Source organism: Ascaphus truei, chromosome 6 (genome assembly GCF_040206685.1).
Source record: "Ascaphus truei isolate aAscTru1 chromosome 6, aAscTru1.hap1, whole genome shotgun sequence".
Taxonomy (NCBI): Eukaryota; Metazoa; Chordata; class Amphibia; order Anura; family Ascaphidae; genus Ascaphus; species Ascaphus truei.
In genome coordinates, this window is record NC_134488.1 from 123,404,328 (window position 1) to 123,424,800 (window position 20,473).

Genomic DNA, 20,473 nt, shown 5'->3' on the forward strand with positions numbered 1-20,473 from the left:
GAGAGGAGACATACACAGCAGAGAGAGGAGACATACACAGCAGAGAGGAGACACACACAGCAGAGAGAGGAGACACACACAGCAGAGAGAGGAGACACACACAGCAGAGAGAGGAGACACACACAGCAGAGAGAGGAGACATACACAGCAGAGAGAGGAGACATACACAGCAGAGAGAGGAGACATACACAGCAGAGAGGAGACACACACAGCAGAGAGAGGAGACACACACAGCAGAGAGAGGAGACACACACAGCAGAGAGAAGAGACACACACAGCAGAGAGAGGAGACATACACCGCAGAGAGAGGAGACACACACAGCAGAGAGGAGACATACACAGCAGAGAGAGGAGACACACAGCAGAGAGAGGAGACACACACAGCAGAGAGAGGAGACACACACAGCAGAGAGAGGAGACATACACAGCAGAGAGAGGAGACACACACAGCAGAGAGAGGAGACATACACAGCAGAGAGAGGAGACATACACAGCAGAGAGAGGAGACATACACAGCAGAGAGAGGAGACACACAGCAAAGAGAGGAGACACACACAGCAGAGAGAGGAGACATACACAGCAGAGAGAGGAGACATACACAGCAGAGAGAGGAGACATACACAGCAGAGAGAGGAGACACACACAGCAGAGAGAGGAGACACACACAGCAGAGAGAGGAGACATACACAGCAGAGAGAGGAGACACATAAGCAGAGAGAGGAGACACACACAGCAGAGAGAGGAGACACACACAGCAGAGAGAGGAGACATACACAGCAGAGAGAGGAGACATACACAGCAGAGAGGAGACATACACAGCAGAGAGAGGAGACATACACAGCAGAGAGAGGAGACATACACAGCAGAGAGGAGACACACAGCAGAGAGGAGACATACACAGCAGAGAGAGGAGACATACACAGCAGAGAGAGGAGACATACACAGCAGAGAGGAGACATACACAACAGAGAGGAGACATACACAGCAGAGAGAGGAGACATACACAACAGAGAGGAGACATACACAACAGAGAGAGGAGACACACACAGCAGAGAGAGGAGACATACACAGCAGAGAGAGGAGACATACACAGCAGAGAGAGGAGACACACACAGCAGAGAGGAGACATACACAGCAGAGAGGAGACACACACAGCAGAGAGAGGAGACATACACAGCAGAGAGAGGAGACATACACAGCAGAGAGAGGAGACACACACAGCAGAGAGGAGACATACACAGCAGAGAGAGGAGACATACACAGCAGAGAGGAGACATACACAGCAGAGAGAGGAGACACACACAGCAGAGAGGAGACATACACAGCAGAGAGAGGAGACATACACAGCAGAGAGAGGAGACACACACAGCAGAGAGAGGAGACATACACAGCAGAGAGAGGAGACATACACAGCAGAGAGAGGAGACATACACAGCAGAGAGAGGAGACACACACAGCAGAGAGGAGACATACACAGCAGAGAGAGGAGACATACACAGCAGAGAGAGGAGACATACACAGCAGAGAGAGGAGACATACACAGCAGAGAGAGGAGACATACACAGCAGAGAGGAGACATACACAGCAGAGAGGAGACATACACAGCAGAGAGGAGACATACACAGCAGAGAGAGGAGACACACACAGCAGAGAGGAGACATACACAGCAGAGAGAGGAGACACACACAGCAGAGAGGAGACACACACAGCAGAGAGAGGAGACACACACAGCAGAGAGAGGAGACACACACAGCAGAGAGGAGACATACACAGCAGAGAGAGGAGACATACACAGCAGAGAGAGGAGACACACACAGCAGAGAGAGGAGACACACACAGCAGAGAGAGGAGACATACACAGCAGAGAGAGGAGACACACACAGCAGAGAGAGGAGACACACACAGCAGAGAGAGGAGACATACACAGCAGAGAGAGGAGACATACACAGCAGAGAGAGGAGACACACACAGCAGAGAGAGGAGACACACACAGCAGAGAGAGGAGACACACACAGCAGAGAGAGGAGACATACACAGCAGAGAGAGGAGACACACACAGCAGAGAGAGGAGACATACACAGCAGAGAGAGGAGACATACACAGCAGAGAGAGGAGACACACACAGCAGAGAGAGGAGACACACACAGCAGAGAGAGGAGACATACACAGCAGAGAGAGGAGACATACACAGCAGAGAGAGGAGACACACACAGCAGAGAGAGGAGACACACACAGCAGAGAGAGGAGACATACACAGCAGAGAGGAGACATACACAGCATGACCTCTGACCTGTAAACTTGCGCTGCCCATAGAAGTCACTAATGAAGCGCGTGTCAGAGGTCAGCGCGTGCTGCAGGCGCTCGGTGCTGATGTGATACACAGCGTTAATGTGAAGTCTGCCGGGGAGGTCCGATGAGAGAGCGTCTTTAGAGAAACTGCTGGTATCTGAAAGGGAGAAGCAGAGAGTGTTATGTACAAGGCCAAAGACAACATTCAGCTCACTAACCAAAGCCTGAGGGAGATCTAGTCAAGCTAGCTCATCCTCATCTCATACACAGAGAGCAGCCAAGCTAGCTCATCCTCATCTCATACACAGAGAGCATCCAAGCTAGCTTACCCTCATCTCATACACAGAGAGCATCCAAGCTAGCTCATCCTCATCTCATACACAGAGAGCATCCAAGCTAGCTTACCCTCATCTCATACACAGAGAGCATCCAAGCTAGCTCATCCTCATCTCATACACAGAGAGCATCCAAGCTAGCTTACCCTCATCTCATACACAGAGAGCATCCAAGCTAGCTTACCCTCATCTCATACACAGCGACACAGAGAGCAGCCAAGCTAGCTTACCCTCATCTTATACACAGTGACACAGAGAGCAGCCAAGCTAGCTTACCCTCATCTTATACACAGTGACACAGAGAGCAGCCAAGCTAGCTTATCCTCATCTCATACACAGCGACACAGAGCATCCAAGCTAGCTCATCCTCATCTCATACACAGCGAGCAGCCAAGTTAGCTTACCCTCATCTCATACACAGAGAGCAGCCAAGCTAGCTTACCCTCATCTCATACACAGAGAGCATCCAAGCTAGCTTACCCTCATCTCATACACAGCGACACAGAGAGCAGCCAAGCTAGCTTACCCTCATCTTATACACAGTGACACAGAGAGCAGCCAAGCTAGCTCATCCTCATCTCATACACAGCGACACAGAGAGCATCCAAGCTAGCTTACCCTCATCTCATACACAGCGAGCAGCCAAGCTAGCTTACCCTCATCTCATACACAGAGAGCAGCCAAGTTAGCTTACCCTCATCTCATACACAGAGAGCAGCCAAGCTAGCTTACCCTCATCTCATACAGTACACAGCGAGCAGCCAAGCTAGCTTACCCTCATCTCATACACAGCGAGCAGCCAAGCTAGCTTATCCTCATCTCATACACAGCGACACAGAGAGCATCCAAGCTAGCTTATCCTCATCTCATACACAGCAACAGAGAGCATCCAAGCTAGCTTATCCTCATCTCATACACAGCGACACAGAGAGCATCCAAGCTAGCTTATCCTCATCTTATACACAGCGACACAGAGAGCATCCAAGCTAGCTCATCCTCATCTCATATACAGCGACACAGAGAGCATCCAAGCTAGCTTACCCTCATCTCAGACACAGAGAGCATCCAAGCTAGCTTATCCTCATCTCATTCACAGCGACACAGAGAGCATCCAAGCTAGCTTATCCTCATCTCATACACAGCGACACAGAGAGCATCCAAGCTAGCTTACCCTCATCTCAGACACAGAGAGCATCCAAGCTAGCTCATCCTCATCTCATACACAGAGACACACAGAGCATCCAAGCTAGCTTACCCTCATCTCATATACAGCGACACAGAGAGCATCCAAGCTAGCTTATCCTCATCTCATACAAAGAGAGCATCCAAGCTAGCTTATCCTCATCTCATACACAGAGAGCAGCCAAGCTAGCTTATCCTCATCTCATACACAGCGACACAGAGAGCATCCAAGCTAGCTTATCCTCATCTCATACACAGCGACACAGAGAGCATCCAAGCTAGCTTACCCTCATCTCATATACAGCGACACAGAGAGCATCCAAGCTAGCTTACCCTCATCTCATATACAGCGACACAGAAAGCATCCAAGCTAGCTTACCCTCATCTCAGACACAGAGAGCATCCAAGCTAGATTATCCTCATCTCATTCACAGCGACACAGAGAGCATCCAAGCTAGCTTATCCTCATCTCATACACAGCGACACAGAGAGCATCCAAGCTAGCTTATCCTCATCTCATACACAGCGACACAGAGCATCCAAGCTAGCTTACCCTCATCTCATATACAGCGACACAGAGCATCCAAGCTAGCTTACCCTCATCTCAGACACAGAGAGCATCCAAGCTAGCTTATCCTCATCTCATACACAGCGACACAGGGAGCATCCAAGCTAGCTTATCCTCATCTCATACACAGCGACACAGAGAGCATCCAAGCTAGCTTACCCTCATCTCATACACAGAGAGCATCCAAGCTATCTTACCCTCATCTCATACACAGAGAGCATCCAAGCTATCTTACCCTCATCTCATACACAGAGAGCATCCAAGCTAGCTTACCCTCATCTCATACACAGCGACACAGAGAGCAGCCAAGCTAGCTTACCCACATCTTATACACAGTGACACAGAGAGCAGCCAAGCTAGCTTATCCTCATCTCATACACAGCGACACAGAGAGCATCCAAGCTAGCTCATCCTCATCTCATACACAGCGAGCAGCCAAGCTAGCTTACCCTCATCTCATACACAGAGAGCAGCCAAGCTAGCTTACCCTCATCTCATACACAGAGAGCATCCAAGCTAGCTTACCCTCATCTCATACACAGCGACACAGAGAGCAGCCAAGCTAGCTTACCCTCATCTTATACACAGTGACACAGAGAGCAGCCAAGCTAGCTCATCCTCATCTCATACACAGCGACACAGAGAGCATCCAAGCTAGCTTACCCTCATCTCATACACAGCGAGCAGCCAAGCTAGCTTACCCTCATCTCATACACAGAGAGCAGCCAAGCTAGCTTACCCTCATCTCATACACAGAGAGCAGCCAAGCTAGCTTACCCTCATCTCATACAGTACACAGCGAGCAGCCAAGCTAGCTTACCCTCATCTCATACACAGCGAGCAGCCAAGCTAGCTTATCCTCATCTCATACACAGCGACACAGAGAGCATCCAAGCTAGCTTATCCTCATCTCATACACAGCAACAGAGAGCATCCAAGCTAGCTTATCCTCATCTCATACACAGCGACACAGAGAGCATCCAAGCTAGCTTATCCTCATCTTATACACAGCGACACAGAGAGCATCCAAGCTAGCTCATCCTCATCTCATATACAGCGACACAGAGAGCATCCAAGCTAGCTTACCCTCATCTCAGACACAGAGAGCATCCAAGCTAGCTTATCCTCATCTCATTCACAGCGACACAGAGAGCATCCAAGCTAGCTTATCCTCATCTCATACACAGCGACACAGAGAGCATCCAAGCTAGCTTACCCTCATCTCAGACACAGAGAGCATCCAAGCTAGCTCATCCTCATCTCATACACAGAGACACACAGAGCATCCAAGCTAGCTTACCCTCATCTCATATACAGCGACACAGAGAGCATCCAAGCTAGCTTATCCTCATCTCATACAAAGAGAGCATCCAAGCTAGCTTATCCTCATCTCATACACAGAGAGCAGCCAAGCTAGCTTATCCTCATCTCATACACAGCGACACAGAGAGCATCCAAGCTAGCTTATCCTCATCTCATACACAGCGACACAGAGAGCATCCAAGCTAGCTTACCCTCATCTCATATACAGCGACACAGAGAGCATCCAAGCTAGCTTACCCTCATCTCATATACAGCGACACAGAAAGCATCCAAGCTAGCTTACCCTCATCTCAGACACAGAGAGCATCCAAGCTAGATTATCCTCATCTCATTCACAGCGACACAGAGAGCATCCAAGCTAGCTTATCCTCATCTCATACACAGCGACACAGAGAGCATCCAAGCTAGCTTATCCTCATCTCATACACAGCGACACAGAGCATCCAAGCTAGCTTACCCTCATCTCATATACAGCGACACAGAGAGCATCCAAGCTAGCTTACCCTCATCTCAGACACAGAGAGCATCCAAGCTAGCTTATCCTCATCTCATACACAGCGACACAGAGAGCATCCAAGCTAGCTTATCCTCATCTCATACACAGCGACACAGAGAGCATCCAAGCTAGCTTACCCTCATCTCATACACAGAGAGCATCCAAGCTACCTTACCCTCATCTCATACACAGAGAGCATCCAAGCTATCTTACCCTCATCTCATACACAGAGAGCATCCAAGCTAGCTTATCCTCATCTCATACACAGAGAGCATCCAAGCTAGCTTACCCTCATCTCATACACAGAGAGCATCCAAGCTAGCTTATCCTCATCTCATACACAGCGACACAGAGAGCATCCAAGCTAGCTTATCCTCATCTCATACACAGAGAGCATCCAAGCTAGCTTATCCTCATCTCATACACAGCGACACAGAGAGCATCCAAGCTAGCTTATCCTCATCTCATACACAGAGAGCATCGAAGCTAGCTTACCCACATCTCATACACAGAGAGCAGCCAGGCTAGCTTATCCTCATCTCATACACAGCGACACAGAGAGCATCCAAGATAGCTTATCCTCATCTCATACACAGAGAGCATCCAAGCTAGCTTATCCTCATCTCATACACAGAGAGCATCCAAGCTAGCTTACCCTCATCTCATACAGAGAGCATCCAAGCTAGCTTATCCTCATCTCATACACAGAGAGCATCCAAGCTAGCTTATCCTCATCTCATACACAGAGAGCACCCAAGCTAGCTTACCCTCATCTCATACACAGCGACACAGAGAGCATCCAAGCTAGCTTACCCTCATCTCATACACAGAGAGCATCCAAGCTAGCTTATCCTCATCTCATACACAGAGAGCATCCAAGCTAGCTTACCCTCATCTCATATACAGCGACATAGAGAGCATCCAAGCTAGCTTACCCTCATCTCATATACAGCGACACAGAAAGCATCCAAGCTTGCTTACCCTCATCTCAGACACAGAGAGCATCCAAGCTAGATTATCCTCATCTCATTCACAGCGACACAGAGAGCATCCAAGCTAGCTTATCCTCATCTCATACACAGCGACACAGAGAGCATCCAAGCTAGCTTATCCTCATCTCATACACAGCGACACAGAGCATCCAAGCTAGCTTACCCTCATCTCATATACAGCGACACAGAGAGCATCCAAGCTAGCTTACCCTCATCTCAGACACAGAGAGCATCCAAGCTAGCTTATCCTCATCTCATACACAGCGACACAGAGAGCATCCAAGCTAGCTTATCCTCATCTCATACACAGCGACACAGAGAGCATCCAAGCTAGCTTACCCTCATCTCATACACAGAGAGCATCCAAGCTAGCTTACCCTCATCTCATACACAGAGAGCATCCAAGCTATCTTACCCTCATCTCATACACAGAGAGCATCCAAGCTAGCTTATCCTCATCTCATACACAGAGAGCATCCAAGCTAGCTTACCCTCATCTCATACACAGAGAGCATCCAAGCTAGCTTATCCTCATCTCATACACAGCGACACAGAGAGCATCCAAGCTAGCTTATCCTCATCTCATACACAGAGAGCATCCAAGCTAGCTTATCCTCATCTCATACACAGCGACACAGAGAGCATCCAAGCTAGCTTATCCTCATCTCATACACAGAGAGCATCCAAGCTAGCTTACCCTCATCTCATACACAGAGAGCAGCCAAGCTAGCTTATCCTCATCTCATACACAGCGACACAGAGAGCATCCAAGCTAGCTTATCCTCATCTCATACACAGAGAGCATCCAAGCTAGCTTATCCTCATCTCATACACAGAGAGCATCCAAGCTAGCTTACCCTCATCTCATACAGAGAGCATCCAAGCTAGCTTATCCTCATCTCATACACAGAGAGCATCCAAGCTAGCTTATCCTCATCTCATACACAGAGAGCACCCAAGCTAGCTTACCCTCATCTCATACACAGCGACACAGAGCATCCAAGCTAGCTTACCCTCATCTCATACACAGAGAGCATCCAAGCTAGCTTATCCTCATCTCATACACAGAGAGCATCCAAGCTAGCTTATCCTCATCTCATACACAGAGAGCATCCAAGCTAGCTTATCCTCATCTCATACACAGAGAGCATCCAAGCTAGCTTATCCTCATCTTATACACAGCGACAGAGAGAGCAGCCAAGCTAGCTTACCCTCATCTCATACACAGAGAGCATCCAAGCTAGCTTATCCTCATCTCATACACAGCGAGACAGAGAGCATCCAAGCTAGCTTATCCTCATCTCATACACAGCGACACAGAGCATCCAAGCTAGCTTACCCTCATCTCATATACAGCGACACAGAGCATCCAAGCTAGCTTACCCTCATCTCAGACACAGAGAGCATCCAAGCTAGCTTATCCTCATCTCATACACAGCGACACAGGGAGCATCCAAGCTAGCTTATCCTCATCTCATACACAGCGACACAGAGAGCATCCAAGCTAGCTTACCCTCATCTCATACACAGAGAGCATCCAAGCTATCTTACCCTCATCTCATACACAGAGAGCATCCAAGCTATCTTACCCTCATCTCATACACAGAGAGCATCCAAGCTAGCTTACCCTCATCTCATACACAGCGACACAGAGAGCAGCCAAGCTAGCTTACCCTCATCTTATACACAGTGACACAGAGAGCAGCCAAGCTAGCTTATCCTCATCTCATACACAGCGACACAGAGAGCATCCAAGCTAGCTCATCCTCATCTCATACACAGCGAGCAGCCAAGCTAGCTTACCCTCATCTCATACACAGAGAGCAGCCAAGCTAGCTTACCCTCATCTCATACACAGAGAGCATCCAAGCTAGCTTACCCTCATCTCATACACAGCGACACAGAGAGCAGCCAAGCTAGCTTACCCTCATCTTATACACAGTGACATAGAGAGCAGCCAAGCTAGCTCATCCTCATCTCATACACAGCGACACAGAGAGCATCCAAGCTAGCTTACCCTCATCTCATACACAGCGAGCAGCCAAGCTAGCTTACCCTCATCTCATACACAGAGAGCAGCCAAGCTAGCTTACCCTCATCTCATACACAGAGAGCAGCCAAGCTAGCTTACCCTCATCTCATACAGTACACAGCGAGCAGCCAAGCTAGCTTACCCTCATCTCATACACAGCGAGCAGCCAAGCTAGCTTATCCTCATCTCATACACAGCGACACAGAGAGCATCCAAGCTAGCTTATCCTCATCTCATACACAGCAACAGAGAGCATCCAAGCTAGCTTATCCTCATCTCATACACAGCGACACAGAGAGCATCCAAGCTAGCTTATCCTCATCTTATACACAGCGACACAGAGAGCATCCAAGCTAGCTCATCCTCATCTCATATACAGCGACACAGAGAGCATCCAAGCTAGCTTACCCTCATCTCAGACACAGAGAGCATCCAAGCTAGCTTATCCTCATCTCATTCACAGCGACACAGAGAGCATCCAAGCTAGCTTATCCTCATCTCATACACAGCGACACAGAGAGCATCCAAGCTAGCTTACCCTCATCTCAGACACAGAGAGCATCCAAGCTAGCTCATCCTCATCTCATACACAGAGACACACAGAGCATCCAAGCTAGCTTACCCTCATCTCATATACAGCGACACAGAGAGCATCCAAGCTAGCTTATCCTCATCTCATACAAAGAGAGCATCCAAGCTAGCTTATCCTCATCTCATACACAGAGAGCAGCCAAGCTAGCTTATCCTCATCTCATACACAGCGACACAGAGAGCATCCAAGCTAGCTTATCCTCATCTCATACACAGCGACACAGAGAGCATCCAAGCTAGCTTACCCTCATCTCATATACAGCGACACAGAGAGCATCCAAGCTAGCTTACCCTCATCTCATATACAGCGACACAGAAAGCATCCAAGCTAGCTTACCCTCATCTCAGACACAGAGAGCATCCAAGCTAGATTATCCTCATCTCATTCACAGCGACACAGAGAGCATCCAAGCTAGCTTATCCTCATCTCATACACAGCGACACAGAGAGCATCCAAGCTAGCTTATCCTCATCTCATACACAGCGACACAGAGCATCCAAGCTAGCTTACCCTCATCTCATATACAGCGACACAGAGAGCATCCAAGCTAGCTTACCCTCATCTCAGACACAGAGAGCATCCAAGCTAGCTTATCCTCATCTCATACACAGCGACACAGAGAGCATCCAAGCTAGCTTATCCTCATCTCATACACAGCGACACAGAGAGCATCCAAGCTAGCTTACCCTCATCTCATACACAGAGAGCATCCAAGCTACCTTACCCTCATCTCATACACAGAGAGCATCCAAGCTATCTTACCCTCATCTCATACACAGAGAGCATCCAAGCTAGCTTATCCTCATCTCATACACAGAGAGCATCCAAGCTAGCTTACCCTCATCTCATACACAGAGAGCATCCAAGCTAGCTTATCCTCATCTCATACACAGCGACACAGAGAGCATCCAAGCTAGCTTATCCTCATCTCATACACAGAGAGCATCCAAGCTAGCTTATCCTCATCTCATACACAGCGACACAGAGAGCATCCAAGCTAGCTTATCCTCATCTCATACACAGAGAGCATCGAAGCTAGCTTACCCACATCTCATACACAGAGAGCAGCCAGGCTAGCTTATCCTCATCTCATACACAGCGACACAGAGAGCATCCAAGATAGCTTATCCTCATCTCATACACAGAGAGCATCCAAGCTAGCTTATCCTCATCTCATACACAGAGAGCATCCAAGCTAGCTTACCCTCATCTCATACAGAGAGCATCCAAGCTAGCTTATCCTCATCTCATACACAGAGAGCATCCAAGCTAGCTTATCCTCATCTCATACACAGAGAGCACCCAAGCTAGCTTACCCTCATCTCATACACAGCGACACAGAGAGCATCCAAGCTAGCTTACCCTCATCTCATACACAGAGAGCATCCAAGCTAGCTTATCCTCATCTCATACACAGAGAGCATCCAAGCTAGCTTACCCTCATCTCATATACAGCGACATAGAGAGCATCCAAGCTAGCTTACCCTCATCTCATATACAGCGACACAGAAAGCATCCAAGCTTGCTTACCCTCATCTCAGACACAGAGAGCATCCAAGCTAGATTATCCTCATCTCATTCACAGCGACACAGAGAGCATCCAAGCTAGCTTATCCTCATCTCATACACAGCGACACAGAGAGCATCCAAGCTAGCTTATCCTCATCTCATACACAGCGACACAGAGCATCCAAGCTAGCTTACCCTCATCTCATATACAGCGACACAGAGAGCATCCAAGCTAGCTTACCCTCATCTCAGACACAGAGAGCATCCAAGCTAGCTTATCCTCATCTCATACACAGCGACACAGAGAGCATCCAAGCTAGCTTATCCTCATCTCATACACAGCGACACAGAGAGCATCCAAGCTAGCTTACCCTCATCTCATACACAGAGAGCATCCAAGCTAGCTTACCCTCATCTCATACACAGAGAGCATCCAAGCTATCTTACCCTCATCTCATACACAGAGAGCATCCAAGCTAGCTTATCCTCATCTCATACACAGAGAGCATCCAAGCTAGCTTACCCTCATCTCATACACAGAGAGCATCCAAGCTAGCTTATCCTCATCTCATACACAGCGACACAGAGAGCATCCAAGCTAGCTTATCCTCATCTCATACACAGAGAGCATCCAAGCTAGCTTATCCTCATCTCATACACAGCGACACAGAGAGCATCCAAGCTAGCTTATCCTCATCTCATACACAGAGAGCATCCAAGCTAGCTTACCCTCATCTCATACACAGAGAGCAGCCAAGCTAGCTTATCCTCATCTCATACACAGCGACACAGAGAGCATCCAAGCTAGCTTATCCTCATCTCATACACAGAGAGCATCCAAGCTAGCTTATCCTCATCTCATACACAGAGAGCATCCAAGCTAGCTTACCCTCATCTCATACAGAGAGCATCCAAGCTAGCTTATCCTCATCTCATACACAGAGAGCATCCAAGCTAGCTTATCCTCATCTCATACACAGAGAGCACCCAAGCTAGCTTACCCTCATCTCATACACAGCGACACAGAGCATCCAAGCTAGCTTACCCTCATCTCATACACAGAGAGCATCCAAGCTAGCTTATCCTCATCTCATACACAGAGAGCATCCAAGCTAGCTTATCCTCATCTCATACACAGAGAGCATCCAAGCTAGCTTATCCTCATCTCATACACAGAGAGCATCCAAGCTAGCTTATCCTCATCTTATACACAGCGACAGAGAGAGCAGCCAAGCTAGCTTACCCTCATCTCATACACAGAGAGCATCCAAGCTAGCTTATCCTCATCTCATACACAGCGAGACAGAGAGCAGCCAAGCTAGCTTACCCTCATCTCATACACAGCGACACAGAGAGCATCCAAGCTAGCTTACCCTCATCTTATACACAGAAAGCATCCAAGCTAGCTTATCCTCATCTTATACACAGCGACAGAGAGAGAGCAGCCAAGCTAGCTTACCCTCATCTCATACACAGCGACACAGAGAGCATCCAAGCTAGCTTATCCTCATCTCATACACAGAGAGCATCCAAGCTAGCTTACCCTCATCTCATACACAGAGAGCATCCAAGCTAGCTTACCCTCATCTCATACACAGAGAGCATCCAATCTAGCTTACCCTCATCTCATACACAGAGAGCATCCAAGCTAGCTTATCCTCATCTCATACAGAGAGCATCCAAGCTAGCTTATCCTCATCTTCTACACAGCGACAGAGAGAGCAGCCAAGCTAGCTTATCCTCATCTCACACAGAGAGCATCCAAGCTAGCTTATCCTCATCTCATACACAGCGAGCATCCAAGCTAGCTTACCCTCATCTCATACACAGCGACACAGAGAGCATCCAAGCTAGCTTATCCTCATCTCATACACAGAGAGCATCCAAGCTAGCTTATCCTCATCTCATACACAGAGACACAGAGAGCATCCAAGCTAGCTTACCCTCATCTCATACACAGAGAGCATCCAAGCTAGCTTACCCTCATCTCATACACAGTGACAGAGAACAGCAAAGCTAGCTTATCCTCATATTATACACAGAGAGACAGAGAGCAGCCAAGCTAGCTTACCCTCATCTCATACACAGAGAGCATCCAAGCTAGCTTATCCTCATCTCATACACAGCGACAGAGAGAGCAGCCAAGCTAGCTTATCCTCATCTCACACAGAGAGCATCCAAGCTAGCTTATCCTCATCTCATACACAGTGACACAGAGAGCATCCAAGCTAGCTTACCCTCATCTCATACACAGAGAGCATCCAAGCTAGCTTATCCTCATCTTATACACAGCGACAGAGAGAGCAGCCAAGCTAGCTTACCCTCATCTCATACACAGAGAGCATCCAAGCTAGCTTACCCTCATCTCATACACAGAGAGCATCCAAGCTAGCTTATCCTCATCTTATACACAGCGACACAGAGAGCAGCCAAGCTAGGTTATCTTCACCTCATACACAGAGAGCATCCATGCTAGCTTATCCTCATCTCATACACAGAGAGCATCCAAGCTAGCTTACCCTCATCTCATATACAGCGACACAGAAAGCATCCAAGCTAGCTTACCCTCATCTCAGACACAGAGAGCATCCAAGCTAGATTATCCTCATCTCATTCACAGCGACACAGAGAGCATCCAAGCTAGCTTATCCTCATCTCATACACAGCGACACAGAGAGCATCCAAGCTAGCTTATCCTCATCTCATACACAGCGACACAGAGAGCATCCAAGCTAGCTTACCCCCATCTCATACACAGAGAGCATCCAAGCTAGCTTATCCTCATCTCATACACAGCAACACAGAGAGCATCCAAGCTAGCTTATCCTCATCTCATACACAGCGACACAGAGAGCATCCAAGCTAGCTTACCCTCATCTCATACACAGAGAGCATCCAAGCTAGCTTACCCTCATCTCATACACAGAGAGCATCCAAGCTAGCTTATCCTCATCTCATACACAGAGAGCATCCAAGCTAGCTTACCCTCATCTCATACACAGAGAGCATCCAAGCTAGCTTATCCTCATCTCATACACAGCGACACAGAGAGCATCCAAGCTAGCTTATCCTCATCTCATACACAGAGAGCATCCAAGCTAGCTTATCCTCATCTCATACACAGCGACACAGAGAGCATCCAAGCTAGCTTATCCTCATCTCATACACAGAGAGCATCCAAGCTAGCTTATCCTCATCTCATACACAGCGACACAGAGAGCATCCAAGCTAGCTTATCCTCATCTCATACACAGAGAGCATCCAAGCTAGCTTACCCTCATCTCATACACAGAGAGCAGCCAAGCTAGCTTATCCTCATCTCATACACAGAGAACATCCAAGCTAGCTTATCCTCATCTCATACACAGCGACACAGAGAGCATCCAAGCTAGCTTATCCTCATCTCATACACAGAGAGCATCCAAGCTAGCTTATCCTCATCTCATACACAGAGAGCATCCAAGCTAGCTTATCCTCATCTTATACACAGCGACAGAGAGAGCAGCCAAGCTAGCTTACCCTCATCTCATACACAGAGAGCATCCAAGCTAGCTTATCCTCATCTCATACACAGCGAGACAGAGAGCAGCCAAGCTAGCTTACCCTCATCTCATACACAGCGACACAGAGAGCATCCAAGCTAGCTTACCCTCATCTTATACACAGAAAGCATCCAAGCTAGCTTATCCTCATCTTATACACAGCGACAGAGAGAGAGCAGCCAAGCTAGCTTACCCTCATCTCATACACAGAGAGCATCCAAGCTAGCTTATCCTCATCTCATACACAGCGAGACAGAGAGCAGCCAAGCTAGCTTACCCTCATCTCATACACAGAGAGCATCCAAGCTAGCTTATCCTCATCTCATACACAGCGACACAGAGAGCATCCAAGCTAGTTTACCCTCATCTCATACACAGAGAGCATCCAAGCTAGCTTATCCTCATCTCATACACAGCGACACAGAGAGCATCCAAGCTAGTTTATCCTCATCTCATACACAGCGACACAGAGAGCATCCAAGCTAGCTTACCCTCATCTCATACACAGAGAGCATCCAAGCTAGCTTACCCTCATCTCATACACAGAGAGCATCCAAGCTAGCTTATCCTCATCTCATACACAGAGAGCATCCAAGCTAGCTTACCCTCATCTCATACACAGAGAGCATCCAAGCTAGCTTATCCTCATCTCATACACAGCGACACAGAGAGCATCCAAGCTAGCTTATCCTCATCTCATACACAGAGAGCATCCAAGCTAGCTTATCCTCATCTCATACACAGCGACACAGAGAGCATCCAAGCTAGCTTATCCTCATCTCATACACAGAGAGCATCCAAGCTAGCTTATCCTCATCTCATACACAGCGACACAGAGAGCATCCAAGCTAGCTTATCCTCATCTCATACACAGAGAGCATCCAAGCTAGCTTACCCTCATCTCATACACAGAGAGCAGCCAAGCTAGCTTATCCTCATCTCATACACAGAGAACATCCAAGCTAGCTTATCCTCATCTCATACACAGCGACACAGAGAGCATCCAAGCTAGCTTATCCTCATCTCATACACAGAGAGCATCCAAGCTAGCTTATCCTCATCTCATACACAGAGAGCATCCAAGCTAGCTTATCCTCATCTTATACACAGCGACAGAGAGAGCAGCCAAGCTAGCTTACCCTCATCTCATACACAGAGAGCATCCAAGCTAGCTTATCCTCATCTCATACACAGCGAGACAGAGAGCAGCCAAGCTAGCTTACCCTCATCTCATACACAGCGACACAGAGAGCATCCAAGCTAGCTTACCCTCATCTTATACACAGAAAGCATCCAAGCTAGCTTATCCTCATCTTATACACAGCGACAGAGAGAGAGCAGCCAAGCTAGCTTACCCTCATCTCATACACAGAGAGCATCCAAGCTAGCTTATCCTCATTTCATACACAGCGAGACAGAGAGCAGCCAAGCTAGCTTACCCTCATCTCATACACAGCGACACAGAGAGCATCCAAGCTAGCTTACCCTCATCTTATACACAGAAAGCATCCAAGCTAGCTTATCCTCATCTTATACACAGCGACAGAGAGAGAGCAGCCAAGCTAGCTTACCCTCATCTCATACACAGCGACACAAAGAGCATCCAAGCTAGCTTATCCTCATCTCATACACAGAGCATCCAAGCTAGCTTACCCTCATCTCATACACAGAGAGCATACAAGCTAGCTTACCCTCATCTCATACACAGAGAGCATCCAAGCTAGCTTACCCTCATCTCATACACAGAGAGCATCCAAGCTAGCTTATCCTCATCTCATACACAGAGAGCATCCAAGCTAGCTTATCCTCATCTTCTACACAGCGACAGAGAGAGCAGCCAAGCTAGCTTATCCTCATCTCACACAGAGAGCATCCAAGCTAGCTTATCCTCATCTCATACACAGCGAGCATCCAAGCTAGCTTACCCTCATCTCATACACAGCGACACAGAGAGCATCCAAGCTAGCTTATCCTCATCTCATACACAGAGAGCATCCAAGCTAGCTTATCCTCATCTCATACACAGAGACACAGAGAGCATCCAAGCTAGCTTACTCTCATCTCATACACAGAGAGCATCCAAGCTAGCTTACCCTCATCTCATACACAGTGACAGAGAACAGCAAAGCTAGCTTATCCTCATATTATACACAGAGAGACAGAGAGCAGCCAAGCTAGCTTACCCTCATCTCATACACAGAGAGCATCCAAGCTAGCTTATCCTCATCTCATACACAGCGAGAGAGAGAGCAGCCAAGCTAGCTTATCCTCATCTCACACAGAGAGCATCCAAGCTAGCTTATCCTCATCTCATACACAGTGACACAGAGAGCATCCAAGCTAGCTTACCCTCATCTCATACACAGAGAGCATCCAAGCTAGCTTATCCTCATCTTATACACAGCGACAGAGAGAGCAGCCAAGCTAGCTTACCCTCATCTCATACACAGAGAGCATCCAAGCTAGCTTATCCTCATCTTATACACAGCGACACAGAGAGCAGCCAAGCTAGCTTATCTTCATCTCATACACAGAGAGCATCCAAGCTAGCTTACCCTCATCTCATACACAGAGAGCATCCAAGCTAGCTTATCCTCATCTTATACACAGCGACACAGAGAGCAGCCAAGCTAGCTTATCCTCATCTCATACACAGACAGCATCCAAGCTAGCTTATCCTCATCTTATACACAGTGACAGAGAACAGCAAAGCTAGCTTATCCTCATATTATACACAGAGAGCAGCCAAGGTAGCTTATCCTTATCTTATACAGAGTCGAAGACTGAGCCACTAATTGAGCCACCTGTGCTGAAGCAGGGATAACCGTAATACCTGGCCTGTCGGTAGCCCTTGAGGACCAGAGTTTCCACCCCTGCTCTAAGCCCAGGACAGTCCCTCTGAATTCAGGAAAGTGGGTCACCCTGCTACAAGGTGCTTATCATTTGCAGACACACGCAGTTCTCTCTGTGAGATGCATGTGGGCGGGCTGCCAAATATCTCTGTGTCTGTGACAGGGATCAGGATGGCTCCATTGAAGACAATGACACGCAGGGGCCTGCCTGCACACTGCAGCGCTCCCCTTGTTATCCCGCGGCAGATGTTACTGCTGCTAATATAAATCAGGGCTGTGGCGTTAATCAGGGATTTCCCATACAGGAAATCTCACCGGTCCTATTACCTTGTCACCAGACCTGCCCCACACACAGAGCATTCTCACACAGAGCCGCTCGGGTGGGTGTCGTGGGCGCACACTTACAGCTGCAGCCCCGGGTGGGTGTCCTGGGCGCACACTTACAGCTGCAGCCTCAGGTGGGTGTCCTGGGCTCACACTTACAGCTGCAGCCCCGGGTGGGTGTCCTGGGCGCACACTTACAGCTGCAGCTTCGGGTGGGTGTCCTGGGCGCACACTTACAGCTGCAGCCCCGGGTGGCTGTCCTGGGCGCACACTTACAGCTGCAGCCCCGGGTGGGTGTCCTGGGCGCACACTTACAGCTCCAGCCTCGGGTGGGTGTCCTGGGCGCACACTTACAGCTGCAGCCCCGGGTGGCTGTCCTGGGCGCACACTTACAGCTGCAGCCCCGGGTGGCTGTCCTGGGCGCACACTTACAGCTGCAGCCTCGGGTGGCTGTCCTGGGCGCACACTTACAGCTGCAGCCCCGGGTGGGTGTCCTGGGCGCACACTTACAGCTGCAGCCTCGGGTGGCTGTCCTGGGCGCACACTTACAGCTGCAGCCCCGGGTGGGTGTCCTGGGCGCACACTTACAGCTGCAGCCTCAGGTGGGTGTCCTGGGCTCACACTTACAGCTGCAGCCCCGGGTGGGTGTCCTGGGCGCACACTTACAGCTGCAGCTTCGGGTGGGTGTCCTGGGCGCACACTTACAGCTGCAGCCCCGGGTGGCTGTCCTGGGCGCACACTTACAGCTGCAGCCCCGGGTGGGTGTCCTGGGCGCACACTTACAGCTCCAGACTCGGGTGGGTGTCCTGGGCGCACACTTACAGCTGCAGCCCCGGGTGGCTGTCCTGGGCGCACACTTACAGCTGCAGCCCCGGGTGGCTGTCCTGGGCGCACACTTACAGCGGCAGCCTCGGGTGGCTGTCCTGGGCGCACACTTACAGCTGCAGCCCCGGGTGGGTGTCCTGGGCGCACACTTACAGCTGCAGCCTCGGGTGGCTGTCCTGGGCGCACACTTACAGCTGCAGCCCCGGGTGGGTGTCCTGGGCGCACACTTACAGCTGCAGCCCCGGGTGGGTGTCCTGGGCGCACACTTACAGCTGCAGCCTCGGGTGGCTGTCCTGGGCGCACACTTACAGCTGCAGCCCCGGGTGGGTGTCCTGGGCACACACTTACAGCTGCAGCCCCGGGTGGGTGTCCTGGGTGCACACTTACAGCTGCAGCCCCGGGTGGGTGTCCTGGGTGCACACTTACAGCTGCAGCCCCGGGTGGCTGTCCTGGGCGCACACTTACAGCTGCAGCCTCGGGTGGCTGTGCTGGGCGCACACTTACAGCTGCAGCCTCGGGTGGCTGTCCTGGGCGCACACTTACAGCTGCATCCCCGGGTGGGTGTCCTGGGCGCACACTTACAGCTGCAGCCCCGGGTGGGTGTCCTGGGCGCACACTTACAGCTGCAGCCTCGGGTGGCTGTGCTGGGCGCACACTTACAGCTGCAGCCCCGGGTGGGTGTCCTGGGCGCACACTTACAGCTGCAGCCTCGGGTGGGTGTCCTGGGCGCACACTTACAGCTGCAGCCTCGGGTGGCTGTCCTGGGCGCACACTTACAGCTGCAGCCCCGGGTGGCTGTCCTGGGCGCACACTTACAGCTGCAGCCCCGGGTGGCTGTGCTGGGCGCACACTTACAGCTGCAGCCTCGGGTGGCTGTCCTGGGCGCACACTTACAGCTGCAGCCCCGGGTGGCTGTCCTGGGTGCACACTTACAGCTGCAGCCTCGGGTGGCTGTCCTGGGCGCACACTTACAGCTGCAGCCCCGGGTGGCTGTCCTGGGCGCACACTTACAGCTGCAGCCTCGGGTGGGTGTCCTGGGCTCACACTTACAGCTGCAGCCTCGGGTGGGTGTCCTGGGCGCACACTTACAGCTGCAGCCCCGGGTGGGTGTCCTGGGCGCACACTTACAGCTGCAGCCCCGGGTACTTGTCTTTTTAACATTTAACAGCGCACCTTGTGCTTTTTCACGTGACTATGCCTTTTATTTTTTAATGATGAAAGCAGGAGATTTGAGCCCCTGAAATCACAGGGGCCTATTCTCGTAGCTCCGAAGGGTGACAACCCGTGTCTAGAGAGACCTTCCCGATGGGACTGGCGCGCTTTGCTATTCCGTGAGCCTGTATCGCGTGTCCAATCCGTCAATAAAATGCTTTTGTAGAAGCGGTTTCACTCCGGCGCCGCCAATCCAAACGCTTTCTCAAAAAAGCCTCCAAACTCGGATTTATTTTGCGGCAGCGGCAATTCTCGTAGCTCCGTTACGCAAACCGCGTCTAAAAACGCGCGTTTCTTTCCACGACACTCTGTAGATGGCGAGATTGGATTTGCGAGTTACATCCAGAGACTGAAATAGGGGTTAACTCCATCCCAAAGATACGTTTTTGGGGTGGAGTTA

General features: G+C 49.9%; 1 protein-coding gene across 5 annotated transcripts in view; it reads right to left on the bottom strand.

Annotated features, from left to right (window-relative positions):
- GRAMD1A (GRAM domain containing 1A) overlaps window positions 1–20,473 on the bottom strand; it is a 198,739-nt gene that overhangs the window by 20,317 nt on the left and 157,949 nt on the right. For all 5 annotated transcript variants that reach the window (XM_075606178.1, XM_075606177.1, XM_075606179.1 and 2 more), the window contains exon 11: window positions 2,291–2,446. In XM_075606178.1, the coding sequence (XP_075462293.1) occupies window positions 2,291–2,446 (156 nt within the window). The remainder of the gene's footprint in view (window positions 1–2,290; window positions 2,447–20,473) is intronic.